Consider the following 24,508-nt stretch of genomic DNA (forward strand, 5'->3'; position numbering starts at 1 on the left):
GTTACTCTGAGCAATTTATTTTGTCTTTCTGGGCTTCAGTTCCTTTTTCTAGAAAATGAGGGTTTGACTGATGCTTTCCAAAGTCCCTGATAGCTAGAGCCTAGAACTCCATCTAGGTCTCCCAGGTGGATGGCAGGAGTCCAAGTACTTGGACTTTTATCTGCTGCCTTCCAACAGGCACCAGATGGATTGGAAGCTGGACTGTAAACTGCACTCTAATGTGCAATGGGGCATTGCAAGTGAAGATTTAACCTGCTGTGCCATAGCTCCTGCCCCTCTGCATAATTTTTTAAATGAGAATTTGGAGCAATTGTCATAACACTGAGGCAACTGATACATGATTTTCAAACATTAAAAATTATTAAAGATTCATGCTTGTAAACTTAAAGAAAGTCCTACAACAACCTAGACCAACACATTTTTAGCACATTCATATTTGAGAGATGGGACCATGGTGTTTTGTTGCTGATAAACAAAATATCCCAAACTGTTCTGTTCCTGTGTGACTCCTCTCAATCCAGCCCATTGTGAAAGCCTGTGTCCCTGTTGATTTGCATCTCATTCCCCAGGCTGGACGCTTGCCTCTTCCCACATCCCATCTTCCAGTAAACTCTGTCGCTTGTACTGACAGAATCTTATCTTCTTTCTAATCTCATTACTTCTGTCCTTGTTCTGGGCTGGCCGTCTCAGCACCCTGCACTGAATAGCCTTCAATTAGGATTAGCGCTGCAAGCTTAATATCTCACAAGCCATCTCCTACATCATTGTTAGATGGACATTGCTAAAGTACAGTGCTGATTGCATCATTTTCTCCAAAAAACATTTATTTATTTATTTGAAAGATTGGGTGGAGGAGAGGGAGGGAGGGAAAAAAGGAGAGAGAGAGAGAGAGAGAGAGAGAGAGAGAGAATGAATTAGTTCCCATCAGCTGGTTTACTCCCCAAATATTGCAACAGCTGGGGCTGGGCCAGGCCAAGATCAGAAGCCAGGAACTCAATCCAGGTCTTCCAGGTGAGTGGCAGGAAACTAAATATTTTCACTGTCACCTACTAGGGTGTGCAATAGAAGGAAGTTGGACTTTGGAGCAGAGCTGGGACCTAGACTCAGGCAGTCTAATATAGTATGTCAGCATCCCAAGCTGTGGCTTAATTGCTGGGTACCAAATGTCTGCCTCATAATCACATCATTTCTCTGTCAAAAATTGTCTATGACTCCTCAGTGCCAAGGGAGAAAAGCCCAGGATTTGAAGTCTTTCCATTAAGGTACCCAGAGGCTGATCACCAACTACATAGGTTCAGCTTCTGTTATTCCCCACCATACATCCACAAGAGTGCAGCAAGCAAGTTCAGTTTTTACTGTTGCCTGGACTTTGTAACTGCCTTGATTTTGCATGCATGTACATACTCTTTTCTTTTCCAGGAATGCATTTCCCATTCATTTTTTTTATCTGTCTGCCTCCCTTCTACTCTTCAAATTTGGTGAAAATACTATCTGTTAAACCTTCTTTACCTTTTGCAACTGCAAATAATCATCCCCTCCTTGGAAATGCTAGGGCACAATACCTCTCTCATGGCTCTTACTATATTTGAAACTAGGTGTGCCCTGTACAGTCTTCCTCTTACACATTTTGAGCTTTTGAGAATAACAGTGTGCTGTGTATGTAATATGATGTAACATACCAGTTGAAAATTAAGAGATTGGAATTATAACTGACAGACTAAACTACCCTTCAGGAATCACTCCATTTCACTGTTCTTATCTGCAAATTGACGCTTTGGTCTGAATCAGTACCATTCTGTTTAGAAGTTTTTTATATGATCCACTAGATAATGCAAAAGATAAAGACAATGTAGGGATTTCTTATAGATGTAAACATTCAATTTAATAGACTGCCCATTATTCCATTTCATCCTTTCTATTTTTTTGATGCAAAGATGTTACTTATTTCATAAAATAAGGGCGGCAAGAGAGAATAGATAGAGGCTAACTCCCTTCACCTGATAGTATACAAAATTGGGATATTAATATTCATCCTTCAATCTTGGGGAAGGGATCAAAATTGATCTATAAAATTGTGAAGCCCATCTCCATAATTCTAAGATATTCTACCCCATCATGCATGGCATAGTATGTTTTCTTGGCAAATGACCACATACCTGAATGAATGATTAGCCAACATACCTCTCCTATTGGTTCTCTTATATACCTGTGGTTCTACTTCTTTAAATATAAGTAGTAGTGAAGTGTGAAGAAAGCATTTCTATTTTAATGCAATATTTTATGCTTTCTGTTCTTCTTTTTCCATCTCTGCCTCCCACCCTTTCTGACTGACCTATAGATTCCCAGGACTGCTAGCTAGCACATTAGAGCTATTATTGCTATTATTTGCTTTTGGAGTGCCAGTTTGGCAGGTCTATGGCAGAGAACAAGGTACACCATGACCAGAATCTCATTGTGGAGAATAAGATGTCTGAAGTAGGAATAAAGGAGACGGTACACTATATGCTTTTTTTTGGAAGAAGCTGATGCCAACATGTCCTCATGGAATTAGTGGGGAATTTCCGTTGCAAGCTCTTGCCTCCTTTAAGGGAAAAAGACTAGAGAACATTGGTATTTTTTCCCCAAACACGGAACTAGATTTCAAAAACACATAGTCTCTCCAGGTAACACAGTCATATTTCTTAATCAGAATTGGCTACATGAACCAGATAGGAAGTCTGAAACCACAGCCAGAAAATCCTTTTCTGAGCCACTCATTATACCCTAAGCTATTGAGCCAGTTTTACTCTAACTTTCCAATCAAATCAGTGTAGAAATATTTTTCATACAGGCTAAGGTTTTTTGCTTTGCATTTTTCCCCCAATGGAAAACCTTTCAGGCACATGGTTAAAAAAATAAAAATAACTAAGTGTTAATAAGGGAAGGCCTTGGTACTGTAAAACCATACCCAGGATATTCAAGTTTCATTTCCTTTGTAGGTTGTGCTATTTATGTCTGTACTGTGCGTTGTGAGCTATATTTCATTTATTAACTGCTTCTATATTACTGGGCAAAAAAGTCAGTGACAATGATTAAAATTAATGGTGGCAAGCCGACAGCCACCCTCTTATGTGTCACAGCCTTCAGTAAGTCAGATGACACAAATCAGTATATGGTTATGGAAATAAAATCAGTGAGGAAAAACGCTTTCACAGCCTCTGTATTTTCCATGTCTTCTCATTATCACTGGACCAAGTTTGAACATGACTGCTGTAGAATAGCTTTAGCTGTACAGGAAATTACTAATGGACCTTGTTCTGACTGGAAGGATATTTAAGACTTTTGTCTGTAATGCCTGAAGTGAAAGCAAATAGAACTGAGAGAGTTGTTTGGTCTAGATTCTCTAAAGTTTGTCATGGTTTGGGAATAGTTATCCCTGGTTCCCACACATTCATTCATTCATTTGCTCATTAACTGATTCATTGAATGCATATTCATTGAGCATGAACAGTATGTCATTCTAGGTTCTGCTTGGTAAAATGGTATATAATATAGATAGTGTGCTTTTTAAAATTATGTGGATGCTTTTTTTAAAAAAATATTTTATTTGAAAAGTATAGTTACAGAGAGAAAGGGAGAGACAGAGACAGGGGGAGAGATCTTCCATCTGCTGGTTTTCTCTGCAAATGGCTGTAACAACCAGGGCTGGTCCAGGCCAAAGTCAGAGGTCTGGAACTCTGTCCAGGTTTCTTTCATAGGTGGCAGGGGCCCAAATGCTTTGAGCCATCCTTTGCTACTTTTCAGGTGTATTGAAGGGAGCTGGCTTGGAAGTGGAGCAGCCAGGACATGAACTGGCACCTATATAGGATGCCAGTACTGCACACAGTGGCCCAACCTGCTGAGCCACAATGCTAGTCCTTTAGATACGTTCTTACCTGTGGTCCTGGGGGAGAGTGACTATATATGGTAAAAAATAAATATATAGGGATGGGCATTTGGCTTAGTGGTTATGATGCCTTAACCTAATCAAAAATGTCTGGGTTGGGTCCAGTGCTGTGGCATTATAGGTTAGGTCTGCCTGTGGTGCTGGCATCCCATATGAGCCCTGATTTGTGTCCCAGCTCCTCTTCTTCTGATCCAGATCCCTGCTTGTGGCCAGGGAAGACAGTAGAGGATGGCCCAAGTGCTTGGGCCCCTGTACCCATGTGGAGGACCCTTGGAAGGTTCCTGGCTCCTGGCTTCAGATCAGCCCAGCTCCGGCCTTTGTGGTCATAGAATCAATGGATGGAAGACCTCTCTCTCTCTCCCCGTAACTCTGCCTCTCTAGTGAATGATTAAATCTTTTTAAAAAAGTGTCTGGGTTCATGTTCCTGCTCCACTTTCAGTTCTGGGAGGCAGCAAATGATGACTCAGGCAGTTGTGTTCCTGCCACCATATGGGAGACCTGGATTGAGTTCTGGTTTTTGGCTTTGGGTTGACCAAGCCCTGACCAACATGGGCACTTGGGGAGTAAGCTAGCAGATGTGGGCTCGTTCTCTCTCCCTCTCTCTCTCTCTCTCTTTCTCTCCCTCTCTCTACCTCTCAAATAAATGAATACATACATACACACATACATACACAAAAATATATGATTACCAACTGTATAAGATCCATTTTGGAAATAAAAAGGGTGCAGTTAACAAGAGCAGCAAAGTTGTCTTGTTTTAGAGAGATAACCAGGGAAGATGTTTCCCAGGAGATAACATTTAGACTGAAACTTAGGATAAGGAGTCAGTAATGTGAAATGTAGACTATCCGTGAACAGGAAGTGTGAAGGGATGGGAAGGGACAGAGCTTGGTGCCTTCCAGCACTGCGAGTAGCTCAGTTTGGCTGCAGCTGAGGGCCAGGGCAGAGGAGAGTGGCTGGGGTTGGAGAGTGGGGCAGAGCCGGGGTGTGCTGGCCCTGAGGCTGAGTCAGGAGCTTGGATAGAATTCTAACCAGTGGTAGCCACTAAAGAGAATGACATGGTCTAGTTAAGTGCTGACAAAGATCACTCAGGCTGCTGTGTAGAGAAGAAATTGGAAAGGAACAAAAATCAAAGAAGGAAGATCAGTTCTCAGGCCTTTTTGAGTATTTTAGACAAGAGATAATAGTGACCCTGTCTAAGATTGAGAAGGTGGAGCAGCCAGCCATATTTGGGACTGACTGATGGGCGTCATTGTCATGCAGCATTGGAAATTCTACTCAGATGTGCCATATGCACATACACATATATGTATGCAAGTAAATGTTATATAACTACAATCCAACATGCACATGTATGCACGTATAGAATGTATTTTTCACGTATGTACATATATGAATATATAATTTATGAATTTATATGTATATGTGTAATTCTGTCTTTCTTTTTTAATGGTTAACAGAGGAATATGATTTATAAGCAGCAAGCAAGTTCAGTTTTTAGTGTTGCCTGGACTTTGTAACTGCCTTGATTTTGCATGCACGCACATACTGTTTTCTTTTCTAGGATTGCATTTCCCATTCTTTTTTTATTTGCCTGCCCCCATTCTACTATTCAAATTTGGTGAAAATACTATCTTTTGCAACCTTTATTTTTTTGCAACTGTAAATAATCTCTCTCTCCTCAGACCTGCTGGGGAACAGTACCTCTCCCATGGCTCTTACTGTATTTGAAATTAGATGTGCCCTGTACAGTCTTCCTCTTAGCCTTTTGAGCTTTTGAGAAAAACAGTGTGCTATATACGTAATATGGTATAAAATACCAGTTGGGAGTTATGCTGGCTCAGCCCCATGTCAGATCTCACCCAGGTCCTGTGTTGGGCTCCAGATGACACAGTAGCACCTCTGTGTCATGGTCACCCTGCCTTCCCTGCCATGGCATGAAAGGCTATCTGAGTCCTTCCCTACCACAGAGGGCCATGGAAGACCTGGAGAGCCACACTCAGGCCTCTTCCTGTTTAATCAGGTCAGGTTGTCAGTTTTACTTGGATGCAGCCACCCCCACCTATGTGTGGTGGTCACCCTGCCAGTTCTCCGTGAGTCCTACCTCACCCCCGGAATTTGATTTGAATCAGGAGCTCAAGCAACTGAAAGCAGTTTGTTTCCCCTTTGTCTCTTCCTTTGCTGTACTCCACTGTGGTGTGGGGCAGGCACAGTTTTTACCTACCCTTTCCATCTGGATAGAATTCACCTTCCATCATATCTGGGTCTTCCACAGGGCAGCAAACCTGTGGCCCTGCTGTCATCTTCATCCCTTCTTGTTTTACAGGGGCACTCCTCAGACCTGAATCAACCAGGCTGCCTCTTGATATGGGAACTGTAGGACTAAACTAAGGATTATCAAGGTTAAAGATACATTGATTTAATCCTTCCTTCAAAATTTGTTCTTTTTTTTTTTTTTTTTTTGTATTTGTGGCCCATGTTGTCAGCACTAGCATTAACTGAGATCTTGTTTGGCTTATGTAACTAAAATTGCTCTCTTCTACTGTTGAGTAATCTAAATGCCCTAGCCAGGTAATGAAGGTTTCCATCATGTAGTCTCAAGCCAGCTTCTCTGTGGCCTTCTCTCTCATTGCTCCTCTTCCTCAGTGGAATTGGGCTCCTTCATGTTTCTTGAATATGCATAATTTGTTCTCACTTTGATGTTCCGGCTCACATAGGGCCTTGTGAAATGCTTCCCTTGTCCCTTTCCCCTCTTTTTGCATTTTCCATTAAAGTTCTACACATTCTCAAGGCCTGGCTCATGCATACTTCTAACAGCAAAACTCAGAGCCTTTCAACTTGGAATAATTGCTCCTTCCTCTTAGCTCTCCTGGAACGTTGCCTTTATGGTGAACCTTATCACCTTCTGGTTTACATGGTAATTATTAGTGCTCATGTCTGGTTTTTTTTTCAATTAAATTATAAGCTTCTTGGGAAAAAAGTGGACACTTCAGAGCCATCTACTGACTATCCATCAATCTGTGTCACCTGTGTTGCCTGGCACTTTACTTTGTACACAAAAAAGCACTTGATAAATAAAGAGTGGTACAACCACATTCTTCATAAAGCTCTCTAAATCTCACATTAAAAACTTTGAGACAAATGTAGAGGTGTTGTCCTTCCTCTCATTTGGTGAAGCTTGTCTATTAAATTTTCATGCAGATCTCCTGGCCTCAGCTCCAAAGAGCTGTAGGAATTAGGTTTTCAACCGTTTCTTCAGGCCTATGAAGTAGAATGTTGTTATATTTATAAGGGTCTGTGGAGGCTCCCAAAACATGGCCGCACAATCATATATCAGAAACCCCTATCATAAATGAGTCGGACAGGATAAGCCAACTTGAAAGAGAAAATAAAATATTATAACCCCAACTTGAAAAGAAAATATGGTGCATGGTTTATGGCTGTGGATTATGGAGGAAGAAAGAGCTGATTTTAAGTCAAACACAGAAAAGCAGTGACACTCTTTAAACTCAATACAGTATTCACATTTCAGACACTGGACTTCAGAAAAGCAAACCTTCAGGCCCTGCTCTGGTCTATAAAATGGATGTAAAATTGCTTTTGCTACATTATTAGTGCTACATTATTAGTGTGCCATTCTAGAGGCAAGGAATGTTTAGGAAGAAAAATAACCTTGAAGTCAGAATAGTTCTTTCAAGTCAGAGTCTGTTTGTCAGAATCTCACATTGCATTTTAGAGATCTTTAAAGACTGTGGCTTTGTGAAATTCCACTGTGACGAAGTGAGACAGAAGAGGGGCTAGAAAAGATTTGTAACAGAAAAGTACACGAGCTGTCTTAGTGGTAAGTTCTGCAATGATCAGAAAAATGAAGATGGTCTGAAATAATGAGATTTCTTTGTTTCTGGAATTACATTTCTTTGAGGATGCCTCTCCTTTCCTGAGCTTCTTAGTCCCTACCTACCCACTAAGTCTTCATTGCTTGAATGTAGTGAGTCATTGACATCTGGTTCAGACACAAGGTGTCAAAATGCTTCTATGACCAAGGCTGAAAACAAAAACATTGGGCACATATGGAATCTGTTGGTCAGGCTTGTTCCAATGTAGAGGTACAAGAGTAATTTATACAACCATGGGTAGGATGCGTTGGGACTAAGACAGGATGCAGTGGAGGGGCACTTATACACTGGCTGGAGATGGGGCCAGATGGCCCCTGAGGACCTGTCCAACCCTGGTGGCACAGTTGGATCTGTTGGGTTTGCTCATCCTTGTGAGGATTCCTCTATTTCTTCTGATTTGCTTGTAATTCTTGGAGACTAGGTGAGGTGTGCTGCATCCTGCCCCACACAGTCTCACATTTTCATGTCAGTAAAACCCTGGTAGATGTCTAAATACTTTCTTTGTCTTTACATGGACATTTCAGGTCATTAAATGAACAATTCCTAATGACAGGAAAGGCAGAGCTTAACTGCAGTAGGAAATGAAGACAATGATTTGAATTTTTCAGGCTGAGAAAGATTGTCTCGTGGTCTGACTTGAACTGACTGAATCCATCCATTCATTGTTCACTCACTTGCTCACTATTCACTTACACATTCATTCAGCAAATATTTTTTAAGTGCCTTCTGTGTGTCGAGCACCAAGGACTTGACCATTGCCCAGTTTTCCATTTCAGTGTCTGTCTAGGCAAGTGATTTATCACCACTTTGGGACAATGAAGGTGAGTAGAAGAGAGTTTATGGAGCCACACACCAGGCAAGTCTTGGTTGTTAAAAGCGAGGCAGTTGGTCACACATCTGTCTGCCAGGCCATGTCCTATATCAACTTCAGTTTAAATCCTAAACTAAAAAGAAACTAAATAAAAGCAACAGCTGTTATTAAAAAGTAGTTTTTTAAGTTTCTAGGAATAATTAAAAAAATAGTTAATATAAAAACAACTAATACTTGTTTATTTGTTTTTAGATCACCAGATTAAAAATTGACCGAAACCCTTTTGCTAAAGGATTCAGAGATTCTGGGAGAAACAGGTAAGAATAATTGGAGAAGAAACTCACTGAAATTTCTTTTCTATGTGACATTACTTTCTAACACTTCATTGGTGGCTTTTGGCTCCAAAGTTTTGGAAAACACCTGTCACTCTGCTGATTCAGGCAAAGAGAAATGGGTAGCTGATCCAAGAACAAAAAAGCTGCCCCCTAAAGTAGAATTTTCCAAGTTCTTGGTTGACACCATCTAAAACACCACATTAAATCTCTCACAATATTTTCTCCCCTATGTCATACTTGGCGGTTCAGTCACTTAACACAAATTATATAATGATTTATTATTATCAAAGGATTGATTTTTTTTATGAAAAACAGGCTATTGTACCTATAATGATATCTCATATATTTTGCATTAATTTAATGAAGACAAGTAAACTTTTTCAGAAAATTTTACATTTGATAGTGAAAACTTTGTATGAAACGTAATCATTTTTTCTCCTAAGAAGTCAATCCAAAATACGTTATGTGTTTTCTGTTTTAGTGAACAGAATTAAAAAGCATCACTTTTCTTGATGATCTAATGCCTTCATTATGACTAGGATATTATATAGTAAGACTCTTAGGAATTCCTGAACATTGTAGAAAAGTTAGGTCCCATTGTGAATGGCCTTAGAGCTTATGGTGGTTTTCTGTTTGATAATTCTTTCTCCTTTATAAATTCTTCTCATCCTACCTTTTCTACATAAAATTTAAATCTGTTATAATGGAAAGTTAGGAGACAGGTGAAATGGCTTGGGAAACCAGATATCTTTTAAGGTAAATCAATCAGAAAATTTCATCTTATTTAAATGATGTTGAATCAGCAAACGTGATACATATGTCAACAACTATTTACATTAATGGTCATATATTTCTTTTAAAGATTTATTTATTTATTTTAAAGTCAGAGTTACACAGAAAGAGAAGGAGAGGCAGAGACAGAGAGAGAGGTCCTCCATCTGCTGGTTCACTCCCCAGATGGCCTCAGTGGCCGGAGCTTCACTGATCTGAAGCCAGGAGCCAGGAGCTTCCTCCAGTTCTCCCATGCAGGTGTAGGGGCCCAATGACTTGGGCCATCTTATGCTTTCCCAGGCCATAGCAGAGAGCTGTATCCAAAGTAGAGCAGTCAGGACTTGAATTGGCACCCATATGGGATGTGGGCACTGCAGGTGGTACCTTAACCCGCTACACCACAGAGCTGGCCCCTGGTCATATATTTTTAATAATTTCAAGGGCATTTCATTTATTTATTTCTGGATGACTTGTTGTGAGGAGTTATCTTTGGCATTCTCTGTGTAAGAATTGTTAGATAAACTGGAAGCATATTTAAAATAATTTCATCAAATATGTAGTGCACTAATACAGATTTATGCTAAAATAAATTTTGATGATCATTTTTTTATGAAATGGTACATGAAGCACTTCCTTTTTCTCTATTTTTTTTTAAAAAGATCTATTTGTTTATTTGAGAGTCAGAGTTACAGAGAGGGAGGGAGAGACAGAGAGAAAGAGAGAGATATCTTCCATCTGCTGGTTCACTCCCCAATGCAATGACCAGTGCTGTGCCAGGCTGGTGCCAGGACCAGGAGCTTCCTCCTGGTCTCCACATAGGTGGCAAGGGCCCAACCACTTGGGCCATCTTTTGCCTTTTTCCCTAGTCCAGTTAACAGGGAGCTGGATTGGAAGTAGAGCAGCCAGGACAGGAAAGGTCCCTGTATGGGATGCCAGTGTTGCAGATGGCAGCTTTATCCAATGTGCAACAATGCTGGCTTGAGCACTTCTTTTTAGAATTCTTATCATAGATTTAAAATACACTTGGATTTTTATAAAATTTTATTTACTTCAAATTTTTTAAAGGTCATGTCTACTGAGTAAAGTAAAATTCACTTAAACTTACAGTTTGCAGATAGCATAATTGAGCGATCTGCTTTAGATTAAGCAACTTGTTAGTAGTAGAGCACACTAGACCTCAGGCCCATGGGCCCAAGGCCGAAGGTTGCCTCTTCAAAGGTTCTGTGCTTAAAATAACACAGATGCCTTTAGACTCAAAGTTTAGTTAATGAAGAATGAATATCTACTCCTTCCAGGCAATTGGACCATACACTTCCTCCTCTTTTTTATTTAAAATTTTTATTTATATAAATGGAACAAATTTCATACATAGAGTTTTAAGAACATAATGACACTTCCCACCATGTCCTGCCTCCCTTCCTCACTTCCACCCTTCCTACTACTTCCTTTCTTGCTTTCTTTTAAGTTTTGTGATAATATACATTTTTTTAAATTTTTTTTATTTTTTGACAGGCAGAGTGGACAGTGAGAGAGAGAGACAGAGAGAAAGGTCTTCCTTTGCCGTTGGTTCACCCTTCAAGGGCTGCCGTGGCCGGCGCGCTGCGGCTGGCGCACCGCGCTGATCCGATGGCAGGAGCCAGGAGCCAGGTGCTTTTCCTGGTCTCCCATGGGGTGCAGGGCCCAAGCACCTGGGCCATCCTCCACTGCACTCCCTGGCCACAGCAGAGAGCTGGCCTGGAAGAGGGGCAACTGGGACAGAATCCGGCGCCCCAATCGGGACTAGAATCTGTATGCCGGCGCCACAAGGCGGAGGATTAGCCTAGTGAACCGTGGCGCCGGCCTTGTTTTTTTTTTTACTTTGAGAAAAAGCTTTATCACTAATTGAAGAAGCACCTAAGGAAACAAGCAATGGATTTGGGCACTTAGGCTTATCTAAAACTATGAGACATAAGAATATCCTCCATTTAATACACTATATAACAAAGTAAATCTTTGAGAACAAGTTTACTGTAACTATCATAATACAACTCTTTGAGGACAGAGCTCCTGCATAGGAAGTTAGTGATCAGTGATTCTTGTTGATTTAGCAATTAACACTGTTATGTATGATGTCAGTGATCACCGGAGGTGCTTGACATGAGCTGCCTAGGCTATGCCTATTTTACAATGCTGTGCATTTGGGCTTAGTGAGGATATTGTTAGTTATAAGGATCAAAAATGGAAGCTGCCCTTTCATAAACAGCCACTGGGTCTTTCATAAGCCTCCAGTGATTCTTTGTGACAGGACATTCACATGGGGTTATTTCTGGAGGTAGGGCATGTATGACAAGCGTGTTTAAAATCTTTAATTTGATGGGGCTGGCATTGTGGCATAGTCTGTTAGGCTGCCACCTGTGACGCCAGTACCCCATTTGGGTGCCGGTTCATGTCGTGTCCTGGCTGCTCCATTTCTGATCCAGCTGACTGCTAATGGCTTGGGAAAAGCATCAGAAAATGGTCTAATTGTTTGTGTACCTGCCATCCATGTGGGAGACCCATATGAAGCTCTTGGTTGCAGCCTGGTCTAGTGCTGGCTGTTGCGGCCATCTGAGGAGTGAAACAGCAGGTGGAAGATCTCTCTCTGTCTCTTCCTTTCTCTCTGTAATTCCGACTTTCAAAATAAATAAATAAATAAATAAATAAATCTTTAAAGTCTTTAACTTAGAGCTCATGGATGGATTTCAAGTCCTCTGTGAACTCCTGTGTATTAAGTAAAAGCATGTGTGGATGAACAACTGTGTATTTTTCTGGGGAGAAGTCTAAAACTTCCTTCAGCTTTTCAAAAATGTCTATGATCAAAGTTAAGAACTTCTGCTCCAGACATAGCTATCTTTTTCTAGGGGCCAAGACTACTGATATTAATTTTTCAATCATTTCTTTCTTTTTCCTTCCATCTGTGTTTCCAGTAGCATTTGGTGGTATGTATTTATTTTCTTCTTAGCATTTGGAAATCGTTTTCTGTGCCTTTTTCTCTCATTGAGTCATGTTTTTTAGAGTTTTTGGTCACTTTTTCTGAGCCTGAATTTGTTTCCTTAGTTAGTTCTTTCCTATTAACAGGTATGCTTTCCTTGGAAATTGCCATCCAGGTGTACTTCGACCACTTATTTTCCATATTGCTCAGGCAGTGATATAGTGCAATATTACATACTGCAGTACATATGTAAATTATTGCTAAGTGCTTAGAATAAGAATATTTCAGGTTGGGGGTTTGAGTGACAGTGGCAGCCGTGTTTTTAGGGTGACCACAGATAATCTGTCTGACAGGATTCCAAGAATGATGTAAGAGAAGCTTCCAAGGTTGTACTTGATTACAGGTAGAGGAAACAGCAAGTGGAAAGACAAGCATATGCTAGGTATATTTGTGCAGCATCGGGGAAACCCTGTGGCTACAAAGTATGGCCCCTGCCCAGGAACGTGGCTGGGCAGCATGAGATGGAAAGTGCAGAGGCATGACTTAAAACAGCAAATTGGAATAGTTTCTGTTGATCAGTATTAGAACTTTGCTTGTAGGATTGGAACCTCACTTTGACCTTGAAAACAAGACTACTGCATATTGAAGGATTTGCTGCTGGTTGGGAAGTGTGATGGCATCTCAGCTGAAGTGTTGGGGGCCTCCTGTCTCCTCACTGGTTTAGAAGGGACCTCAACATATCTTTTGCTCCTGACCTGTGCCAGTCTGAGTGTTGGTGTGTGTCTGTGTTACTGTTCAGAGCAGACAGTTATTTTTCTGTTCTGCCTGGTGGGATGCTCTTTCCCATAAAGCATCCAGGAAAGGAAAATTATGGATCTTTATTAGTTCATTTTAATGTTCTATTTATTTTTTCTTATTCAATTTTACAGACTCTCTCTCTCATCTCTTGAGAGCTCTCATGTACTGGTTCATTCCCCAAATGCCCACAGCAGTTGGGGATGGTCCAGGGCTGAGGCCAGGAACCAGGAACTCCATCCAGGTCTCCTACCCTTGTGACATGAAACCTAGCTACAGTCAGGAGCAGAGCTGGGACTCAAATCCAGGATCCCTGAGGGTATGTGGGTGTGTCCCAAGCAGTATCTTAGCTACAATACCAAATGCTTGTCCCTAGAACATGAGCATTTTAACCAGCATCTTAACTGCTGGGCTAAATGGATACCCCCCTCCTTTTGATAACATTTGTCCCATCAAAATCTGCAGACTGCTTTCAATACTACATATGTGTGTGTGTATACACATATACATATCAGTTGATTGTAATAAAAAACTTAGTGTGTTCCAGACCCTTCACTTCTGTTCTGATTTTTAAGACAACCTATATTTTACAAATGAGGAAACTGAGACTCAGAATGGTTAAGCAGCTTTCCTACTGTCATGTAGTAAGGCCGGAAGAGCATGGATTAAAACCTAAGTCTACCTGGCCTCAAAGCCAATGCACTTTTTCTTCTGTCATGCTAACAGTGTACACTTGAGTTATTTAATCTTCGAAGGATATGAGAACAAAATCCTCTCCCTGAAAACCCCTCATCTCCTTAAAAATACTACTCAAGTTACCCAGAACCTTCCATTTCCCAAGAATCTGTCTCACAAACATTCTGTCTGGTCTCAGCCTGTCTCTGAGCATACACCCCAGGACTTTGTCATCTACTTTTGATTACCCCATGAACCAGTAGAGGATAGGAAGCAAGGATGAACTTACCTAACAGGTGGAACTAATTTGATGGCACTGATATCACATGTCTCACGAGGGGCAAGGAAGAGTTATTAAAGGCAGAAGCCATTTTCATTCTCCAGAAGATTAATGGGCGAGGATATAGCAAATTATTTGCAAACCTTCTAGGAACTGGTGGTTCTGGGCCATTATCAGGACCTAGCTTACTGCCTCCCACCCAGCACCACAACTGTTGCCTTTCTTTGCTAACAGAACTCAATCTCACATCTTCCCGAGGCATATTAGACATCAAGTGACTCACACAGAGGAGCATGGTTTGATGAGTTGCATACAAATGTACCCAAAACATAAGGATTACATTTCCTTTAAAAACACATGGGCTTAAAAATTAGGGGGGAAAGTGCTTTGCCAATGTTTTTTGGTTTTGCAGAACACAAAACATTTGTGGAATACTTTGGAGTTACAGAGTTTGCCAAACCTCAAACCAAAACACGTTCAGGTTTGTCGACCTCAATTCATCCTGGTGCAATCTGGAGGCCCAGGATGGGGGGAGTGTGACAGGAAGGATGGAAAGAACACAGCCACCCCTCTCACACCCTTTAGACACCTCATGAGAGCCTCTCACGGTGAGTGGTGGCAGCTGTGTCCACTCAAGGGTAGACAAGAGTGCTTGAGGGAGCTGTGGCTGAGGAGCTGGCTTCCAGGTCTTCATATTTTAAAGCAAAGAGATGTCCTCAGGGAAATACTCTTGGCTCCTAGCCTCCATGGAGACCAGAATGACTAATCTGATTGCTGAGTCAGGGAGGAGGGCGCTGGAGGACCTGCCTGCCTGCAGAGGGCACATAGCTCAAGCTGTCTTTTGTGGTGTGTTTGACCTAGCAGAGGGGGCCTGTAGATTTTTGGGGGGTCAGCTTATTTTAAGGGTTTTCTGGGCAGCTCATTGAGCTTTCAGTCCTATCCTGTGGTCCCCAGACACCTTTATTAATAATGAAATTGCCATTCGGGTCTCCATTTCATTAGGCTCCTATGTCTTTCTCAAATTTGATTATCTGCTTGGATGAAGACAAAAGATGATGTTCATTGGACTGTCTGCAGCCTGCTTAGAAGACCCTATGAGTTCACATTTTCAGTCCTGTGGAGTCGCCATCATCAGAGACTTTCAGAGTTCCTCCTGCATCGTTAGGAAGGGTCTGGTGCACACTTTAATATGAAGAGGGCTCCACTCTTCACACTTGACTTATGGAGTTGCTACTTCTCATTTTCATGTAATTATGCCCATGATGAGAAGTCTTCACAGGGAGCATGAGAGAGAGAGAGAGAGAGAGAGAGAGAGAAGAATGCACATATGAACATGCTTCTGTAAGTATGTGTGTGTGAGAGAGAGTGCTGTGTGTGTGCTCTGTGTGTGTGTGTATGTGTGTAAAGTTTTCATCTTTAATTAGCATTCACTCCACAATACAGTGACCAGAGTTATCTTTGGGAGATTTGTTCTGCCAGGGGGCAGAGTGACTTGTTCCTGGGGGAAAGCAAATGCCCTCTGCTTGTGAGGACTTTTTGTTTTGTGCTCTGTGTTCTTGAGCTCTGCTCCTTGCTGGAGTATAAAGCTCCTGGAAGACTGGCACTGTGCATTCTTCCAGTTTCTATTCTCAAATTAGTTTCCCATAGTACTAGTTATATATAACAAAATAATACTAGTTAACCAAACAGTAAACACAGTGCATGAATACTGGAGAAATTAAAAACCAGGACCTCTTGGATGAGAAAACCACATGTCCACCAAGGGCAGATCAAGGAGAATAGCAGCAGGAGTGAGTTTTGGTCACCAAATAAGAAGGAAAGAAAAAGTGAATTTACAATAGGCTTAGTTTGAAAGACCAACAGCACTTTGGAATCAAACCTGAGTCTGATTACTACTGTAAGATATTGGCTTAGTCTAACTTACTGGGACATACTCCCCTCTGGGACCATCTCATTAGCTTCTGGAGCATAGGGGTGCATCTGTGCTTCCTGACTCTCTAGAGGAGGACACACACCACTGTGCAGTATGTGAGTTCCTTAGGAAAGAATAGATTCCCTGAGGCTGAGCTAAGAAAAGTTACCCAGTAGTGAATGAGCAGCTCAAATTATATCTATGGGGATGGCTTCAATGGGGAACATGTACCATAGGGAAGACAGCCCTCTCTTCATGAGGCTGATGAGAGGCCACAGTGTCCTGCTGACTCTTACTGTAGAGCTTCAGGAGCTCTGGCATGTCCCCACATGTCTAGAGTGCCCACTGTGCCCTTGGAGGGAGAATGACAGTTGTCAAGACCCTACACGTTGAGGGGTAGCCACAGGAGTAAAAGGGAAGGGGATTCTGTGGGTTCTCCAGCCCACATGTGGTTGTCTCTGCTAGGATTGCTGCCAAGATTTTATAGAAAGCCCATCAGTGTGGGATATTTTCTGCAATTCCCAGGGCCTTCCTCGAAAGCCATCATATACGTAATAAGGAGAAGATTAAAATGAATATCTGTCCGGGGAGAGAGAGGTTCTAGAAGCTGTATTAAAGCTCTTCTATCAAAATTTGGTGCCCTTTGTCCTGTCTTTGACCTTTGTCTTCACCCTCACTCCCAGGCTCCATTTTCTCTAAGAAATACAGGTGGGACTATATCACATGACATGGTTTCCTCCAGGTATTTCCAGCTGGCCTACCAATCAAGAAGCCATTGCTTCTAATAATACCCAGATAGAATGGCTCTTCTGTGGTCTAGGGAATTGGTGAGGATTTTTAGGAGAGTATGTTTTTATCTTTCGAGTCCACCATTGAGGTCTGAGACAGACACTCAAATTCCATAGTTCAGGAGTGTGAGAAAGGAACCCGTGGCAGGCTTTGTATCATGAGGAGGTTGCTTTGTACGGGTAAATAGTTTTCACGGGCTACCCCTCACTGAAGAAACAATGAGGCCTGCAGGATGAGGTACCAGGGGAAATCTGAGTCTGAGCTCATTCTGAGTGCATTCAGCCAGCGCTGCTGTCTGCTGGAATGTGGCTGGCCACAGTCCTTCTTGGTGCCTTGTGTCCCTTTGCATAATGTACCAGGGGACAATGATCTAAAAACAGCTACTCTTTGCCTTATGGGAACGGATATATTTGCTTGCTGAAAGAGGATGTTGAATGAAGCTAAAGGTTAACCTAAGGGAAGGAACTACTCTCTAATGGTGGTAGGGTGGTAGGGAAAATATTTGGGAGTAGACAATTTTCCCTGGTCCCCTTCCCCCACTGGCAAGCAGCTATTGTTCCAAGGCCCTGTTTGGAGAGTGAAGAACCACTTTTCTTGGGCACAGCAAAGAACTCCCTGTTATGGCCCAGCCCTTCCTCGCAACATCCCATAGAGAGAAGAGTGTGAAATGAGGAATTAACATGCCTAATATCAGCAGAAGGAAAAGGAGAGATGGGGAAAAATCAGTTAAAAATTAATCCCAGGGCCAGATCATTTTTGTTTAGATCTGAAACAACACTTCTTTGGGAGTGGGAGTGGAAGAGTGCAGGATGGATGGCAACTAAAATCTGTTATCAGAGTTCTCTATAGTAAACAAGTGACTCAAATCTTGTCTACACCTTTTATTAAGCTAAACATTGGAAATTACCACATTTGTAGGTTAGAAGTGACAAAATGCCATAAATGCTATATAATTCAACCTCATGTGTTTGCTTCTAGCCATTCAAATCATAAGTATACAAAAATAGCAATAGTAATTTTATGAAGTATCTGTAGTTGACATCCATTTTTACCTCTGCATTGATGGAATTGGTGTATTATTTCCCATTTCACTGATGGTAAAACTGAATACAATAAAGTACTACCTTTAGGAATTTGCAAATACAGCTAGTGATGGCATCCAGAGAATGATTTCACACCCCTCTATTAGGCACACTTACTATGGGGTGGGGTGGAGGGCCACACCCTCATCTACCTCTGGCTCCCTGTTGCTCCTGAAAGCTCACTAGCAAGCATAAAGCTAATGAACTGACCACTTGCCTTTTGTCAACTAGCATGAAGCCCAAGTGTCTCCATCTGTTTCAATTTCTGTGTGTTCATTTGTTTTCCCTAAAGCCATTGGCTGTATTTTCCCAGTCAACCTCATCCTGCTCTTTCCTGGCAATCTCACTAGGCCATGTAGATTTTGCATATTCTTTTGTTACCCCTGGCATGAGTGGCTTCTGCCAGTTAGCAGATGTATGGACCTGATTAGTGCTGGGCTTCCTCTCAGGCATTGCTGCATCTGGGATTCAGGGTACCTGGCCTTATACTGGATTCTGGCTGCAGTGTCCAGCCGACTCCTCCTAACTCATCCAGACCATGGCTATTGATCATGTGCCCTGCTTATGGTCTTTTAGCCTCATTTTTCTCTGCCTTGCTATTTGTTTGCCTTGCCTTGTCATGAACCATTTACACCATTGTCCTCTTTGCCATGTGACTTTGCCAGGGAAAGTTGGCAATTGCTTTATTATCCATGGCACTTGTCCAGGGATGGTGTCATTGAACAGAGTGACGTCTTTTTAATGGCTAACATATTTGAGTCTGAAATATCTGCAAGATAATGAGGCCTATAGGGGCTTGAGGGACATGTTTCTGGTTGTCTGAGGAGAGAATGAGAAATGGAGTTAAGTAACATATTGCTTCCCCCACATTTAATCCAGGGCCAGAATGCTGACAAAGCTTTGAATTTCAGAGCAATGAGAATGTATTCTCAATAAATAAAAGAAAAACATTTAAAAATGAATATATTCACCTACTATAGGCCACAAGCTAAACAGAATGGTTGAATTTTTTTTCTTTGCTTGAGCTAGACCACTGGTCCTCAAAGTTTCATCATATTGTCTCTCTTTCTATGACGTATTTTATCTTTAATCAATCTGTATTTAATAAGTAATGGCTAGGACAAACTTTTATCATATCCATTTTTTAGATAAGAGATTTAAGCATGAAGAGATTATGTAATTTGGTTCAGATTGCACTAGGGAGCCATAGGATCTCAATTTGAACCCAGGAAGTCCAGAACCTGTGTTCTTAACCAGAGTATTAATCTGTCCATTATGAGATTTTAGTATTATCAACTTAAGGGTAGATCATCCCAGTTAGCTTGCTTAGTGTTATTATAGATTTTTACTACATTTTTCATGAGTTGCTGTTACTGCCTATTCACTTTCCAAAGAGGAACAGAGTTCATAATTGGAAATCACTGGATGAGGAATGATTTTAAGCATCTCTCCATTGGAAACCTGTCTTTCCAAGTTATTGGAAGAGGCATGTTAATAATACCCTACTTCATCCCATAGATAGGCTTATTGTACAATCTCAAGCCAAATTTTGATTGGTTGTTTAGTCTTTGGGCAATTTGCAGACCTCTGTTGAGAAGTCTTTTAGAATATCCCTGAAAAACAAATATCTTGAATAATCTGGATTTAGGAGCTTATTCTAGATCCAGTGAAGGAGAAGGAAATTTGGAAAGCTTTATTTCACCTTAATGCAGCAAGAATGTTGGTATAATTCCCAAAGAGTTAATATATTCTGGTTCTCAGTCTCTTTTTTTTTTTTTTAGGATTTATTTATTTATTTGAAAGTCTTTTTTACACAGAAAAGGGAGGAAAGAGAGAGAGAAAGAGAGAGAGAGATCTTCCATCCCCTGGTTCACTCCCCAATCAGCCGCAATGGCCGGAGCTGCGCCGATCCAAAGCTAGGAGCCAGGAGCTTCTTCCGGGTCTCCCACACGGGTGCAGGGGCCCAAGGTCTTGGGCCATCTTTCACTGCTTTCCCGGGCCATAGCAGAGAGCTGGATCGGAAGTGGAGCAGCCAGGACTAGAACCGGCGCCCATATGGAATGCCGGCATTTCAGGCCAGGGTTTTAACCCGCTGCACCACAGCGCCAGCCCCTCCCAGTCTCTTGAAATCCTGGGAAAGGGAGGAAAAGGAAAGGAGATCATAGGCACAGCACCACCCATAGGTTAAAATCTAGGCACCTAACATGGAATAAATATCCATGGTGTCTACCTGCCACCTTACATCCTAAGCTCCAGTCATTCTGACCTATTTTCAGTTTTGAAACATTCCTCTAGGTCTCTGTACATACTGTTAACTCTGTCAGGAAAGCCCTTTCTCCCTCTGGGCTGTGCAGAAGCTTGCTGAGTACTCTTTAATATTAAATTTGAATAATTGCCTTCTGTGTAATTTTCTTTGAATTTTCCAGCTGTATTAACTACTTCCTGCTTGATGCTCCATGGTGTCTTATACATATCTCCAGGGTAGCATTTATCTCATAGTTTAGAAATTAGTCATTTATAGGTTGTTTTCTTTTAATTGAACAGGACATTTCTAAGGGTAAAGATCTTGTAGTTTTTTTTTTTTTTTTGGCTTCCTATCTCTTGACCTTTGTGCATAATATTTTCTTGTTTGGATAATTCCTTTATGACTTCAAGAGTCCTATCTCATTAAGCTTCCTGTAGCCCTTTACTGTATTCTTTTGAGAGATGACTAATGACATTATCAATACATAGCTTATTATCCCTTTGTCACTAGTACCACCTGCAAATAGTATGGAGAACAGTTAAAATTGAGTAGGAAAAACAGAAGCAAAGAAAAAGATAGAAGGAAATTGCCTATCTCACCATAAGTGAACAGCAGGAATCATGTTTTTATTTGCTGCCTATTTGGCCCATGAATGTTTTATAAGTATTGTAATCATCAAACATTTGCTGAGCTTGAAAAGGGTGATCCTAACCCATTTTTTCTTTTGGAAACAGTAGGATAATTCTTTACAATCTGGTTACTTTTTCCAGATCATTGAACCTTGAGGCATTGTCAATGTGTAAAAGAGTTCTTTGGCTTTCTTCCTGTCCTTCCTCTTCTCCTGCCTTTTCAGCACATTCTGTTGGTTTGGCCAGTGAGCAAACTGAGAAGTCAAAAGAGAAGAGGCTTGGAAATCAGAGAGCCAAAGGATTATAGCCAAAGGATTGAACATAGGGGGTTTGGATATGGCCTCTGTTGTCACTGGAGTAACAGAGAAAAGTAAAAAAGAGGAGAATACTTGCCAATTTGACCATCTCTGATTGGAAATGTTAGAAATGATGTTAGGTCTCTGGTGTGCAACAGACCATGTGGAACATGTTAATGCTACGTGGTTACCTAAGCCAGCTTATTCCATTTATTAGACAATGAATTCACTTTTAAAATCTTGGAGATAGAATTTTACAAAACTAGTATAAAATGATGACAAACATTGTGTAGCACATAATAAACTATGAGTAGACATCCAAGTGACTGAAGATGTTAATGGGTAGATGGCAAGGATTTTTGGAAGAGAAGAAAAGGGGTAGAATTGAATGGCCTCTACTAGGAAACTCAGAGATTCCATGCCTGGACCCGAAGAAACCAAAGGAAAATGAAACCTCTCTGAGACATCTGTTAATAAAGGCATAATCATAGTCAGCTACAGAAAGAATTCCCCAAACTCCAACACTAGAGGACTCCTTCTGTCTCTAAAGATCTTATTTATTTATTTTAGAGGTATAGCTACAGACAAAGAGGGAGACAGAGAGAAATGTCTTTCATCCGCTGGTTCATTCCCAAATGGCCACAATGGCTAGAGCTGGACTGAGCTGAAGCCAGAAGCCAGGGGGCTTCTTCTGGTTCTCCCATGCTGATGCAGGGGCCCAAGCTTTTGGGCCATCTTCTACTGCTTTTCCAGGCCATGGCAGAGAGCTGGATTGGAAGTGGAGCAGCCGGGACATGAACCAGCGCCCATATGGGATGCCGGCACCTCAGGCACAGGCTTAGCCTACTACGCCACAGTGCTGACCCCTTCCTTCTGTTTCTATATGCCACAACACTAGCCCCCCAGAAAGAACTTTCTAATAGATCTACAAAAGAATAACATTTTCCAGAGGATCCAAGGTGGTATCATGAAAGGTAGAATAGATGACTCCCATGAACAGTCCACAAGTTTCAAAAATTTTTATTTACTTATTTGGAGTGTGTGGGGGGAAGAGAAAGAGAGCTTTCAACTGCTGTTTCACTCCTCTAATACTTGTAACAGCTGAGCAGCTGAAGCTGGGCCAGACTGAAGCAAGGGGTGCCATGCACATGAGCGTAAGGACCAAGAACTTGAGCCATTACCTGCTGCTTACTATTGCACATGATAGCTGGAAGCTGGATCCTAAGTGAAGAAGCTGAGACCCGAGCCTGACCCCCTCCCCCCCGATATGGGAGGCAAGTGACTCAAACCAGTAACTTAACTGCTGTACCACATACCCAATTATGGTTCTGTAAATTTTTCAGTTGGATTTTTCGATTTGGATACATGGACAGATGGTCACTTTTTATAGTGTAGAGTGGACTACTTAAATAAAATTACAGGGAGCAGACAGTGGGCACTGCAGGTTAAGCCACTGCTTGAGATGTCCACATCTCATATTAGAGCACTGGCTTGAGTCCTGGATGCTTTGCTTCTAATCCAGATCCCTGCTAATGTGGTTGAGAAGCAATGAATTGATGACCTCAGTACTTAGGCCCCTGCCCTCTGTGTGGGAGATCCAGATGGAGCTTTTGGCTCACGGCTTCAGCTTGGCCCAACCCTGGCTGTTGTAACCATTAAGGAAGTGAAACAATGAATAGAAGATCTGTCCATCTCTGTCATTCTGCATTTCAAATAAATAAATAAATAATTCTAAAAATAAAATACAGTTGCTAAAACCTTTGCCACAGCTTCACACCTTTTTTTGGGATATTTGAAAAACGAAGTAAAGTTTACTTTAAATTTGTTTAATAAATATAATATTGGTACTATACTAGTGTTTGATTACAACTTCACAGTCATTTAGCACTTTGTTGTGAAATGAGAAGGGACTGTTGTTTGTCCTTGAGCTAATCTTTTGTCCGCGTTACTGGTACACGTTCCTGGGAGGAATGGGATAGGAGATGGAACAGTAAAGAAGCTGCCATTTGCAGTGAGCCTCCTGTGCCATTAAAGGAAATCCTAAGATGTTCTGGAGGGTCGCCAACATTCCATACCCAGGCAGTGAGATCTAAGCCTGGCCTATCTATTTCTTCTGTCCACTAAGGCTCAGCGTGGCTTTATCTGCCTATCCCCTTATTATTCTGAACTCCCTAATTGCCTGGACTCTTTCTCTCCACAAATAGTTTCATGTACTGTATTCAGCATTAATGTAGAGTGACTATGTGGAGATGTCTTCTGTTCTACTTCTAACAGATTAACAGCTAATAAACACCATGCAACACGCTCTCCTCTGAACCTCTTCTTAAAATACAGAGTTTGGTGTGCCAACATGGGTGTATTTAAAGCCTCCACGATTCCAGGGAAGACTTTAGAAAGTTAATTGTGCAAGTAATGCCGGTTCAGAGAGGAAGTGTTCCGATCATGAAGAGTCAGTCGGTGTTATCAGCAGCTTGACTGAGTGAGAGTGACCTCAGGAGATCCTCTAGTCATTTATAAGAAAAGGATATTTATTTTCACTTAAAATAGAACTTCTCATTTTATTCTTGGCTTGTAACACTGAAGATAAGTCAGGAAACATATTGCCGGGGAGAAGGTAGGGAGTGTGAGTTTCATCCCAAGGGACAGCCTGTCTTTTCCAGGCAGGGGCACTATGCCACCTTCCAGGGATGCCGTCATGAAAGGAATTCTGCTACCTACTCCTCCCCACTCGCCTCCTCCCACCTTTTCCACAGTGCCTGAATTTCCCCTCCCTTTACTGAGACAGAAATGAAGCAGTCGGCTTAATGAAAAGTCTGTAATTAGAGCTGTGTTCAAAGCTTTAAACAAAGCCCCAGTCAACCCTCTGTCTGGAGTAGGATATAACTATCAGCAAGTTATGTGAAAATGATGTGTGTATCAGTCCCTCACATGCAAGGGAGACACACAGTTAATTGAAGGATAAAATAGACAGGATGCACATAGTCCAGTTTATAGTATGTCCAGTTCCAGTGACCCTTAAAGGAATATACTTGTAAAATATTTTATATTTCCTGAAGTCTGACAGAAGGTGACTCTCACAGTCCAGCTTGATTTATAGCTTATAAAAATGCGGATAGG

General features: G+C 41.5%; 1 protein-coding gene across 5 annotated transcripts in view; it reads left to right on the forward strand.

Moving 5' to 3' along the window:
• TBX15 (T-box transcription factor 15) overlaps nucleotides 1–24,508 on the forward strand; it is a 129,857-nt gene that overhangs the window by 85,263 nt on the left and 20,086 nt on the right. For all 5 annotated transcript variants that reach the window (XM_002715697.6, XM_008264587.5, XM_070077808.2 and 2 more), the window contains one exon: nucleotides 8,885–8,949. In XM_002715697.6, coding sequence (XP_002715743.3) covers nucleotides 8,885–8,949 — 65 coding nt within the window. The remainder of the gene's footprint in view (nucleotides 1–8,884; nucleotides 8,950–24,508) is intronic.

Source organism: Oryctolagus cuniculus, chromosome 7, assembly GCF_051225735.1.
Source record: "Oryctolagus cuniculus isolate XC-2025 breed Fujian yellow rabbit chromosome 7, ASM5122573v1, whole genome shotgun sequence".
Taxonomy (NCBI): Eukaryota; Metazoa; Chordata; class Mammalia; order Lagomorpha; family Leporidae; genus Oryctolagus; species Oryctolagus cuniculus.